Consider the following 13537-nt stretch of genomic DNA (forward strand, 5'->3'; position numbering starts at 1 on the left):
CCCAACCCCAAAACGGAGTTTGTGAAATGCTGAAACAGTCCTGTGGCCAACTGTGGTCCAGGTGTTAACCCTTTAGTGGGTTAAAGGGTTGCCAGAATCACGAGGAGGTCTTGTGGGTCCTAGGAAATGGGCCAGGGAGATAGAATGAAGCTCTCAAGGGATATAAATCTTTAATTCTTTTAACAACTGGTAGGGCTGTCCGAGTGTGTACTCAACATGGTTCCATCATTATGGAAACAAGCAGTTGGTCAGAAGAAGACCTACTTAGCAAGGCACTGGGGACTACTTCACTGTCAAAAGAATTTATTTTTTTCTGAGAGGAATTCTTTTCTGTGACAAGGGTAAGCATGAATGTAGACACATACTCATTCATTTAAAATGTATTTACTATAAGGAACTATTTTTACATGCCAGGCCCTGTGCTTGGTTGTGTCATGGGCTGGGTGTGGAGGTAAGGCAGGAAGTAAAACAATCAGTCAGAGCCTAGAGAATACATGAATGCTTTATACTCCTTATTCCACTTTTAATACTTACCCTCTATCTGCCATTAAAAGTTAGCTCTACTATCTTGTGTTGTTTATAATGTTGACTAATGAATTCCAGAATCTGGCCTTTAAAATGCAAATCTTCACAATTCAGAGAAAAAAGTCCTTGAAAGAGATGAGACATCCCCCTTCCTCAGTAACTGCTGAGAGAGATCTCCCTGTGATATAAAACTAGATTAAAAACCCTGATTATTAGGGTATTAACATCAAAATACCCTATGGCATTTTGTATCTATTGAAATACCTATTGGTATTCATAAGAATTCCAATTCTGTCTTCCTGTGCAAAAATGAGACCTCTCTGCCTACCTCTTTCTAACTTATGTAGAGTTACTGCAAGTAGAGTTTGAACAAAGGGACTTTAAAAACTCTTAAAACTATAAAATTATTGCTAGGGCCTATGAAAATACCTTGTAATTTTTTTTTAAAGCAAAAATTTTTTTAAAACCTTTTTCTTTAAAAAAAATTTTTTTAATTTATTTTTTGGCTGCGTTGGGTCTTCGTTGCTGCACACAGGCTTTCTCTAGTTTCGGTGAGCGGGGGCTACTCTTCATTGCAGTGCACGGCCTTCTCATTGCGGTAGCTTCTCTTGTTGCAGCGCATGGGCTCTACGTGTGCGGGCTCCAGTAGTTGAGGCACGTGGGCTCAGTAGTTGTGGCTCGCAGGCTCTAGAGCGCTGGCTCAGTAGTTGTGGCACACGGGCTTAGTTGCTCCATGGCATGTGGGATCTTCCTGGACCAGGGATCGAACCGGTGTCTCCTGCATTGACAGGTGGATTCTTAAGCACTGCATCACCAGGGAAGTCCCAAAACTTGTAATTCTGAATGATTACCTTCTTGATTATTTGTTACCATGGTAGTATTGATGGAATTGTCCTCTCTGAATACAAAACTGAATGAATACTGAATGGAACAAATACTGAATACTAAATAGTATTCATATTTGTAAAGATTGATCTGTTACATAACTGAAGGACCACTGGCACTTTCCTCTCCTCCTGCATGATGAGAAAAAAGGCCTACGGCTCTTTTAGCTTTCTTATTTTAACAACAACAAAAAATGGGAGTCTTATCCTACTTAAATGAACACATGGTACAGTGTCTTAGTTGACTAAAGCATGTGAGAGCCAAAGGCCAAGGCCCCATGTTTCTGGTCGAAATAAGACTAACAGAGAAGTGAGAATCACCCTCTTTGAGATGCAAGAGGGAGACTGCCTGCTTCTGTGAGCTACCTCAAAAACCAGCAAGGAAAAAGACAATAGGGAGAGCTGTTTTGCTGAGAAAGAATTCTGCAAGGCCATCAAAAACAGGGTAAGAGGGCTTCCCGGGTGGCGCAGTGGTTGAGAGTCTGCCTGCGGATGCAGGGGATGCGGGTTCGTGTCCCGGTCCGGGAGGATCCCACTTGCCGCGGAGCGGCTGCACCCGTGGGCCATGGCCGATGGGCCTGCGCGTCCGGAGCCTGTGTTCCGCAGCGGGAGAGGCCGCGGCGGTGAGAGGCCCACGTACCGCAAAAAAAAAAAAAAGGTAAGAAAGTATATATCTATATAGGGTTGGTGGTTATTTATTGTTGTCTTAGGGCCCAAAAATCTTTCTTTTTTTAAATAGAAATATAATTCATATATCATAAAATTCAACATTTTAAAGTGTATAATTCCATATTTTTTTTCCAGAACATTTTCATCACCCCCCAGAAAGAAATCCCATACCTATAAGCAGGCATTCTCCATTTCCCCCTCTTCTGAGCTCCCAGGAACCACTAATCTACCTGCTTTCTCTGTGGATTTACCTATTCTGGATATTTCACATAAATGGAATCATACAATATGTGGCTTTTCTGTGTTTGCTCCTTTCACTTTGTATAAGGCTTTCAAGGTTCATACATATTGTAGCATGCATCAGTACTTCATTCCTTTCAATGGCTGAATAATATTCCATTGTATGGATATATCACATTTTACTTAACCATTCCTTCATCAGTTGATGGATATATGGGCTGTTTCCACTTTTTGGATGTTATGAATAATGCTGCTATGAACATTCATGTATAACCTTTTGTGTGAAACATTTTCTTGTCTTTCTTTTTATTGGAGTACGATTGCTTTACAATGTTGTGTTAGTTTCTGCTGTACAATGAAGTAAATCTGCTTTATGTATACCTATATCTCCTCCCTCCCACACCCCGCAACCCACCCATCTAGGTCGCCACAGAGCACAGAGCTGAGCTTCCTGTGCTTTACAGCATATTCCCGCTACCTATCTATTTTATATTTGGTAGTGTATATATGTCAATCTTAATTTCCCAATTCGTCCCCCCCTCCCCTTCACCCCATGCCCACATGTCCGTTCTCTACATCAACATCTCTATTCCTGCCCTGCAAACAGGTTCATCTGTACTTTTCTAGATTCCACATATATGCGTTAATATACGATATTTCTTTTCCTCTTTCTGGCTTACTTCACTCTGTATGACAGACTCTGGGTCCATCCACATCTCTACAAATGACCCAATTTCGTTCTTCTTTAAGGCTGAGTAATATTCCATTGTATATATGTACCACATCTTCTTTATCCATTCAACTGTTGTTGGACTTTTAGGTTGTTTGCATGTCCTGGCTATTGTAAATAGTGCTGCAGTGAACACTGAGGTACATGTGTCCTTTTGAATTATGGTTTTCTCAGGGTATATGCCCAGTAGTGGGATTGCTGGGTCATATGGTAGTTCTATTTTTAGTTTTCTAAGGAACCTCCATACTGTTCTCCATAGTGGCTGTATCAACTTACATTCCCACCAACAGTGCAAAAGGGTTCCCTTTTCTCCACACCCTCTCCAGCACTTATTGTTTCTAGATTTTTTGATGATGGCAGTTCTGACCAGTGTGAGGGGATACCTCATTGTGGTTTTGATTTGCATTTCTCTAATGATTAGTGATGTTGAGCATCTTTTCATATGTTTGTTGGCCATCTGTATGTCTTCTTTGGAGAAATATCTATTTAGGTCTTCGGCCCATTTTTGGATTTGGTTGTTTGTTTTTTTGATATTGAGCTCCATGAGTTGCATGTATATTTTGGAAATTAATCCTTTGTTGGTTGCTTCATTTGCAAATATTTTCTCCCATTCTGAGGGCTGTCTTTTCTTGTTTATGGCTTCCTTTGCTGTGAAAAACGTTTTGAGTTTAATTGGGTCCCATTTGTTTATTTTTGTTTTTATTTCCATTACTCTAGGAGGTGGCTTAAAAAGGATCTTGCTGTGATTTTTGTCATAGAGTGTTCTGTGATTTATGTCATAGAGTGTTCTGCCTATGTTTTCCTCTAAGAGTTTTATAGTGTCTGGCCTTACATTTAGGTCTTTAATCCATTTGGAGTTTATTTTTGTGTATGGTTACTTTAGGAAGTGTTCTAACTTCATTCTTTTACATGTAGCTGTCCAGTTTTCCCAGCACCACTTACTGAAGAGGCTGTCTTTTCTCCATTGTATATTCTTGCCTCCTTTGTCAAAGATAAGGTGACCATACGTGCGTGGGTTTATTTCTGGGCATTCTGTCCTGTACCGTTGATCTATTATTTCTGTTTTTGTGTCAGTACCATACTGTCTTGATTACTGTAGATTTGTAGTATAGTCTGAAGCCAGGGAGCCTGATTCCTCCAGCTCCGTTTTTCTTTCGCAAGATTGCTTTGGCTATTCGGAGTCTTTTGTGTTTCCATACAAATTGTAAACTTTTTTGTTCTAATTCTGTGAAGAATGCCATTGGTAATTTGATAGGGATTACAATGAATCTGTAGATTGCTTTGGGTAGTACAGTCATTTTCACAATGTTGATTCTTCCAATCCAAGAACATGGTATATTTCTCCATCTGTTTATGTCATCTTTGATTTCTTTCATCAGCATTTTATAGTTTTCTGAGTACAGGTCTTTTGCCTCCTTAGGTAGGTATATTCCTAGGTATTTTATTCTTTTTGTTGCAATGGTAAATGGGAGTGTTTCCTTAATTTCTCTTTCTGATTTTTCATTGTTACTGTATAGGAATGCCAGAGATTTCTGTGCATTAATTTTGTATCCTGCAACCTTACCAAATTTATTGATTAGTTCTAGTAGTTTTCTGGTGACATCTTTAGGATTTTCTATGTATAGTATCATGTCACCTGCAAACAGTGACAGTTTTACTTCTTTTTTTCCAACTTGTATTCCTTTTATTTCTTTTTCTTCTGATTGCCGTGGCTAGGACTTCCAAAACTATGTTGAATAACAGTGGCAAGAGTGGACATCCTTGCCTTGTTCCTGATCTTAGTGGAAATGCTTTCAGTTTTTTACCACTGAGAATGATGTTTGCTGAGGGTTTGTCATATATGGCCTTTCTTATGTTGAGGTGAGTTCCCTCTATGCCCATTTTCTGGAGAGTTTTTATAATAAATGGGTGTTGAATTTTGTCAGAAGCTTTTTCTCCAACTATTGAGATGATCATATGGTTTTTATTCCTTAATTTGTTAATATGGTGTATCACATTGATTGATTTGCATACACTGAAGAATCCTTGCATTCCTGGGATAAATCCCACTTGATCATGGTGTATGATCCTTTTAATGTGTTGTTGGATTCTGTTTGCTAGTATTTTGTTGTGGGTTTTTGCATCTATCTTCATCAGTGATATTGGTCTGTAGTTTTCTTTGTTTGTGATATCTTTGTCTGGTTTTGGTAACAGGGTGATAGTGGCCTCATAGAACAGATTTGGGAGGGTTCCTCCCTCTGCAGTTTTTTGCAAGAGTTTGAGAAGGACAGGTGTTAGCTCTTCTCTGAATGTTTGATAGAATTCGCCTGTGAAGCTACCTGGTCCTGGACTTTTGTTTGGTGGAAGATTTTTAATTACAGTTTCAATTTCATTACTTATGATGGGTTTGTTTATAGTTTCTAATTCTTCCTGGTTCAGTCTTGGAAAATTGTACCTTTCCAAGAATTTGTCCATTTCTTCAAGGTTGTCCATTTTATTGGCATATAGTTATTTGTAGTCTTTTATAATTCTTTGTATTCCTGTTTTGTCAGTTGTGATTTCTCCTTTTTCATTTCTAATTTTATTGATTTGTGTCCTCTCCCTTTTTTTCTCGATGAGTCTGGCTAAAGGTTTATCAATTTCATTTATCTTCTCAAAGAACCAACTTTTAGTTTTATTGATCTTTGCTATTGTTTTCTTTGTTTCTATTTCATTATTTCTGCTCTGATCTTTATGACTTCTTTCCTTCTACTGACTTTGGGTTTTCTTTGCTCTTCTTTCTCTAGTTGTTTTATAAGTGTAGGATTAGGTTGTTTATTTGAGATTTTTCTTGTTTCTGGAGGTGAGATTGTATTGCTGTAAACTTCCCTCTTAGAAATGCTTTTGCTGAGTCCCATAGGTTTTGGGTCATAGTGTTTTCATTGTCATTTGTTTCTACGTATTTTTTAATTTCCTCTTTGACTTCTTCAGTGACCTCTTGGTTATTCAGTAGTGCACTGTTTTGCCTCCATGTATTTGTGTTTTTTCAGTTTTTTTCCTGTAACTGATTTCTAATCTCATAGCATTGTGGTCAGAAAAGATGCTTGATATGATTTCAATTTTCTTAAATTTTCTGAGGCTTGATTTGTTACCCAAGATGTGAGAATGTTCCTTGTGCACTTGAGAAGAAAGTGTGTTCTGCCACTTTTGGGTGGAATGTCCTATAAATATCAATCAAGTCTATCTGATCTACTGTGTCATTTAAAGCTTGTGGTTCCTTATTTATTTTCTGTTTGGATGATCTGTCCATTGGTGTAAGTGGGGTGTTAAAGTCCCCTACTATTATTGTGTTACTGTCAATTTCCCCTTTTTTTGATGGTAAACATTTGCCTTATGTATTGAGGTGCTCTTATGTTGGGTGCATAAATATTTATAATTGTTATATCTTCTTCTTGGATTGATCCCTTGATCATTATGTCATGTCCTTCCTTATCTCTTGTAACAGTCTTTTTTTTAAAGTCTATTTTATCTGATACGAGTACTGCTACTCCAGCTTTTATTTTTTATTTATTTATTTATTTAGAAGATGTTGGGGGTAGGAGTTTATTAATTTATTTATTTATTTTTGCTGTGTTGGGTCTTCGTTTCTGTGCGAGGGCTTTCTCTAGTTGTGGCAAGCGGGGGCCACTCTTCATCGCGGTGCACGGGCCTCTCACTATCGCGGCCTCTCTTGTTGCAGAGCACAGGCTCCAGATGCGCAGGCTCAGTAGTTGTGGCTCACGGGCCTAGCTGCTCCGCGGCATGTGGGATCTTCCCAGACCAGGGCTCGAACCCATGTCCCCTGCATTAGCAGGCAGATTCTCAACCACTGCGCCACCAGGGAAGCCCTCCAGCTTTCTTTTGATTTCCATTTGCATGGAGTATCTTTTTCCATCCCTTCATTTTCAGTCTGTATGCATCCCTTGGTCAAAAGTGGGTCTCTACAAGAGACAGCATGTATACGGGTCTTGCTTCTGTATCCATTCAGCCAGTGTGTGTCTTTTGGTTGGAGCATTTAATCCATTTACATTCAAGGTTATTATTGATATGTATGTTCCTATTACCGTTTTCTTAATTGTTTTGGGTTTGCTTTTGTGGGTCTTTTTCTTCTCTTGTGTTTCCTGCCTAAAGAAGTTCCTTTAGCATTTGTTGTAAAGTTGGTTTGGTGGTGCTGAATTCTCTTAGCTTTTGCTTGTCTGTAAAGCTTTTGATTTCTCCATCAAATCTGAATGGGATCCTTGATGGGTAGAGTAAGCTTGGTTATGGGTTTTTCTACTTCACCACTTTAAGTATATCCTGACACTCCCTTCTGGCCTGCAGAGTTTCTGCTGAAAAATCAGCTGATAACCTTATGGGGATTCCTTTGTATGTTATTTTTTGCTTTTCCCTTGCTACTTTTAGTATTTTTTCTTTGAATTTAATTTTTGTTAGTTTGATTAATATGTCTTGGTGTGTTTCTCCTAGGGTTTATCCTGTATGGGACTGGTTGATTGCAGAGGCAACTATGTGCTTATGTGAGCCTAAAATAAGGGTTCTCAAAGATCCCCTAGAGAAAGGAAGTCAAGAAATCAAACCAATCTCTTAATGCTGTGCTGTTCAGACAAAAACTCTCTGGGCTGGGAGGAAGCCTTAAATCATACACTGTAACTTGTATAGATATTTAAATAGATTTAAAAGTTCACTGTTCTGAGGATGAATCTTACACTATTTTTTCACTTGGAAAAGATGCTTTCCAAATAAAAAAAATTATTCAACTAGTTATAGAAACTTTGGTTTTAAAAAATAGGAAAATACTCAAATAAAAATAAAATTATGTAAAATAATCACAAAAACTACTAAGTTATTTGCAAAAGTTTAAATAGTATTCCTTTTTTGTAATATAAACTCTTTCTCTCTCTAAAGCTTTTTTGGATGGGAAGAAGGAAAAATCTAAACCTAGTTTAATGATTTTGGAATTTTTGCTTCTAATTTATAAGATATGAAAGAAGTCAAATTTGACTCACACACATAGTGTTTTAATTCCAAGAACAGCTGGCCACCATGAACCAGAAAATGACCTTATCCATCTTGGAGACTGGTTCTTTCCTTCCCTTTCCCTTTGTGGAACTCTTGGTCTGTGTAGAGATGACAGAACACCCACCCATCTGCCTTCCCTGGGAACCCTCACTGCACATACAGCAGGATCTGACTGGCTGGTTTCAGCCCTCAGATATGTGTCCTCATCTAAAATCCAATTTGTTTTCACCTTTTCCCCAGAGGCCTCCATGATTGGCCACATTGTCATCTTGCTGATTCTGCTCTGCAACCTCTCCCAACCCTTCTTGGAATGAGGCACAGAACACACTTGCTCATGAGCCCAGGCTGAAGCTCTGATGCTCAACATCACACCTATATACTAACTGACTGCTTTGTAGGCTCCTGTGGTCTGTGACCTGTGGGCGTGGATCACCAACCCTTTTCTAGCAGTCTTCACAGAGGCACACTCGACCCAGCCTTCCACACCCCATGCCGTCTCTTCCAAGAAACATGGGAGGTAAACTTGGCCCATATGTTTGGCAAAGAAAATGGTCAAGCTTCTCAGTGGCATTTCCAGGGAAAATTCCAGGATGCTTTCAGGCTTCTACAGCTTCAAACCAGATCTTTTGGTTACTCAGAGTAATTTTGAGAATACATTTTGAACTCTTTTTGGTAACCAAGACCCTTAAAGATAGAATTAAACAGTGCTCCCTGACACATGGAAGAATTAATTTGCCTCAACTACTAGACTCTGACTCCCTTAACTAAACTATGAGTTCCTTGAGTTTGCATTTTGTTTGTTTGTTTTCTTGGCATGTGGTGGTGGGTCATCAATACATGCTGAATAAATAAAAAATCAATCACCTAGCAAAGCAAAGTTTTTGCAAATTTTGGGTCACAGATAAAAGAGTTCAGCTCTTCTTAAGCTCAACACAGTAAGTATACATGCAATGCTATGATGTATCAACCTTCAAATCCTTGAGTTGCTGCCCTGCTGAGTTCTGGTCTCCTGCGAAATAATAGACTTGGTCTGTTTCTGGAGACAGAAAGTGGCTGACACCCAGCCAGTAAGCCCTGAGAAGACTTCCCTTTACTGCATGGCCTAAAAGAAGCTGCCAAGCTGCCTTTCCAGCAGGTTCTGACATGTTTTTATGAATCCTTCAGTAGGTGCCTCTCCTTAAACCCAGTTCAGAGCACCTTTCATAGTTCTCTTTCTCATATTGGTTCCCAAAGAAAAAGACACATCCCTGAGAGAGTGAAGCAATAAATCAGCTTACTAGTCTGCCCCAAGACTTCACAACAGCCTCAGGAAAGCTTACGCTTCAAAAGCCGACTCCCATCTCTTCCTCCCTTCCTCCCTGCAATTTCAGCCCATCGTATCTTGTTCTGTCCTGAGAAGATCATAGGAGTGTGGACCTTAAAGCGATGTTCACACACCTTGTCTCACCAGCAGAAAGCTGGAATGAGTTCCCTTTTAAAGGGCTGCTTCTCACAACCTGCAATCATTTCACATGTACTACCCAGCCATTAAGAGATTTTCCTCTTTACACACTGCCTATCTAGAAGATTAAAGGTGATTAGTGGCGGCCAAGTTACTGGAGAAGTGGGAAGAAGAGGGCCTAACTTTTAATTCTGCTCCCAGCACTCTCCAGGAAGCTGACCATCTGCCAGCACATAGGCTGGCCTCTGAGAGATTACTGACCACTCACCTGCAACTTGCCCTGCTGCCTTGTGTGGGACATGAGAAGGTCTTCAGAGGATGGTATGCTTCTGGGCAGTTCTGTTGTGGCTAGGCAGGCCCCAAAAGTCTGGAGCATCTGAGCAGTGCTCTTCAACGCCAGAGCAAAGTTTTCAATGGCCTGGAAGTTCAGACAATCATAACAGTGTGGAGGGATTAACATTCACCAATATGCTGTCTCAATAGGACAGGAGAACTATTTCCTGAGTATACGAAATAGGCCATGCATTGTCCTTTGTGCTATACATCTGTCTATCATCTCAATAATCTAGAGTGGAAGGCATTTTATCTCCATTTTATAGAAGAGGTAACTGAAGCTCTAGCAGGTCAAGTAAATTGGCCAAGATCATATTACTAGGATAGTAAGGAAGGAAAGAAGGCAGGATTCAACCAATAGTTGTTCTATTTTTTCAGGAGTTTTCTGAGGATCAAAAGGAATGGCAAATTTGAAAGGATCTTGGGCACAGATGAGTACCTTACAAATGTAACAGTAAGAACTAAGAGAATCAGGTGTAAAGCCTGGAAATGTCATCCTAGAAATAGGGGAAAGCCAAAGGTTTCCTGTGGCAAGTCCAATTAACAAAATAACTTGATTCCATGTGTCTGATTAGTGATTATTAGTAATTGGTGATTATTAGTAATCACTAATTGGAAATTGTACAGAGGACCTGCCCCTAATAGAGTGATTCAAAAAAGCTCGGCCTTAGTCTTGGCTCTGCCACTACTTGGCCATATGACCTTAGATAAACCACCTCTTTACTCTGTAAAGCCCACGAACCACAACTACTGAAGCTCGCATGCCTGGAGCCTGTGCTCTGCAACAAGAGAAGCCCGTGCACCGCAAGGAAGAGTAGCCCCAGTTCGCCGCAACTATCTCTGCCCACGCACAGCAACGAGGACCCAATGCAGCCAAAAATAATAAATAAATAAAATAAATAAATTTATAAACAAAACCAAAAAAAACAAAACCCAAAAGAAAACATTACACTCTAAAACAGGGTGAATTCTCCTACTTAATCAAACGTAGTTGAGGTGTTTGTTCATCAGTAAATTTTTTAAAAAAATTTCTTCACTGCTGTGTACACGTTTTCTCTAGTTGCAAAGAGTGGGGGTACTCTTTGTTGCGGTGTGTGGGCTTCTCATTGAGGTGGCTTCTCTTGTTGCAGAGCACGGGCTCTAAGCACACAGGCTTCAGTAGTTGTGGCGCATGGGCTTAGTTGCTCCACAGCATGTGGGATCTTCCCGGACCAGGGCTCGAACCTGTGTCCCCTGCATTGGCAGGCGGATTCTTAACCACTGTGGCACCAGGGAAGTCCTCATCAGTAAATGTTGAACAACATGTTTCCAAAGTGAGTAGATAGAGAAGTGTGCTGACACTGCAAGGTGTTTTCAGGATGGTGAAAGCAGCTTCTGATTTTGCATAGAAAACCTAATCTTCTCAAGGGTATGGGGCTAGGAGAGCAGGGAAAGGGGAATGACAACTTTATATAGACAAACATTATTTGCTGAGTTTCAATCTCACTTTTTCCTTAATGTTCCTGACCCTTCTAGTTTAGCATAATAACCATCACTATGAGTAAGCAGGAAAAAGTAAAATACTATATTTCAGATGCTTTCATAGACATTATATCACTTATTCTGCATATCAAACCTTCAGGTAGCTTTTGTTAGTCCAAGGTTTCCTACCATTGGCACTACTGATATGTTGGTCCAGATAATTCTTTATTGTGGGGGGCTGTCTAGTGCATTTTAAGATGTTTAGCAGCATCCTTGGCTCCTACCCAGGATATGCCAGGAACACCCCTGTCCCCAAGTTATGACTATAAGAAACATCTATCTAAAGACATCAACAAATGTCCTCTGGGGGAAATATTGCCCCAAGCTGAGAACCACTGTGTTAGTTGCAGGGGAGAAGACAAACTCAGAGAGGTTTAGTAACTCCCCTGAGCTCAAATAAGAAGCAATGGTGGCAACATTTAAATACAGCTTCTTCTGACTTGGTGGGTTTCAATCTGTCTGTACACTAGAATCATCTGGGGAGTTTTGTGACCCACTAATGCCTGAGACCCATCCTAGATCAAGTAAATTAAATTCTCTGAAGTATAGCAGGGTATTTTGCAAACTCCCCAGGTGCACCCTAAATCAAGTCCCCCAAAATCCCCATACCAGAAAATGAGCCAAGACGAAGGTAATCAGCAAGAGAAGCCCTAGCTTTTATCCTTGCACCTTGTCTCTCCCCAAGCCTGTTGCTTAGAAAACCCAACCTTCCCAATGTTAGGCAGTCACGGGCAATGACTGCCCAACAGTTGATCTCTAGGTCTCCTGTCTCTAGAAAACCAGGAGGGACACTGAAAAGGGCACATAAATTGGTACTTACAGTTCGATGATTTATCCACTGACTGTGGTGATATTCCAAAGTTCCCCCTAAGTCCTCTGTCAGTTGGCTTTTGTCGATGTAGTCATGAAGGTCAGAAACAGAGTTTAACATAACGATCTAAAACAGAAAAAACCCAATTATTACTCACAGATAATTAAGTAGCTCATCTAGATTCTACAGTTATTTAATTTTTTTTTTTCCGTATGCGGGCTTCTCACTGTTGTGGCCCCTCCCGTTGCTGAGCGCAGGCTCCGCGGCCATGGCTCACGGGCCCAGCCGCTCCACGGCACGTGGGATCCTCCCGGACCAGGGCACGAACCTGCATTCCCTGCATCGGCAGGCAGACTCTCAACCACTGCGCCACCAGGGAAGCCCTGTTATTTAATTTAAAATTTTATTTTATTTTATTTTTTGGCTGTGCCATGCAGCATGCAGGATCTTAGTTCCCCCAGGGACCGAACCCATGTCCCCTGTCCGCACAGGGGACATGGAAGCGAAGAGCCTCAACCACTGGACCACCATGGAAGTCCCTACTATTGTTTAAACAGTACTTCAATTTTGCCTAATCAGGCATTTATATCCAAAGATGGTTACTTCAACCAGTAAGTAACTCTTTCCAGTTTCCCCCTTTGAGTGAGGAACAGCAGCGTTGAACAGCCTGCAACAAAACAGTGACTTGAATCAGTGAGTTCAGTTCTAAGCTGCCTAGAAGTCAGGTCTTGCTTTAGGTAAATTTTTGTCAAAAGTTCCCAGGCTAAAGTATATCCTTCAGCCACCAAAAGCAAACGCTGTACTGAGACCTAAAAATCTGCAATGAAAATTCCAATAAAGGGTGGGCTGGTGAATATCAAAATAAAATTAGAACACAAGGACCTATTGAGGAGTATGGACTGAGAAGATTCACTACACTGATGCCCCTTCTATGAGGGATGGTGATATGCCCCCAACTTATCTCATGTGGAGAAAGTTTGGAGGTGATTGTGAGTGGGTTTTCATAAATTAACAAGCCTGCTGATGAACAAATGCCCAGACATCTAGAGGAGGATGACATACTCCAATCTGTCCCTTTCTACCCCACTGCAGTGGTCCTGCCCAGGGAGCAGTCCCGGCTCTCTGTAGCAGGGACAATATCATACCCCTACTCACTCTCATCTCTGAAACACACCCCCCTTGTAGCCTTTAACTGATGATTTTATATTTCTTCAGTCATTGATTATTTTGACCTGTGAGTATAATAAACTTCTTCCTTCAAAGCCTCCCCCTCATTTCTTCCTGTGGCAGCACTGACTGTACCATGTCATATCCAACATGTACAATTCTTAGAACAGATTCTTGGTCAGAGGACATGAGGATATAGGCTT

General features: G+C 40.5%; 1 protein-coding gene across 1 annotated transcript in view; it reads right to left on the reverse strand.

Annotated features, from left to right (window-relative positions):
• The window catches only part of MCF2L2 (MCF.2 cell line derived transforming sequence-like 2), a 242370-nt gene that overhangs the window by 147401 nt on the left and 81432 nt on the right, over positions 1-13537 (reverse strand). The window contains 2 exon segments of the mRNA XM_060099191.1: positions 9771-9920; positions 12177-12293. Of these exon segments, the coding sequence (XP_059955174.1) occupies positions 9771-9920; positions 12177-12293 (267 nt within the window).

The sequence above is a fragment of the Mesoplodon densirostris genome, chromosome 5, assembly GCF_025265405.1.
Source record: "Mesoplodon densirostris isolate mMesDen1 chromosome 5, mMesDen1 primary haplotype, whole genome shotgun sequence".
Lineage (NCBI taxonomy): Eukaryota > Metazoa > Chordata > Mammalia > Artiodactyla > Ziphiidae > Mesoplodon > Mesoplodon densirostris.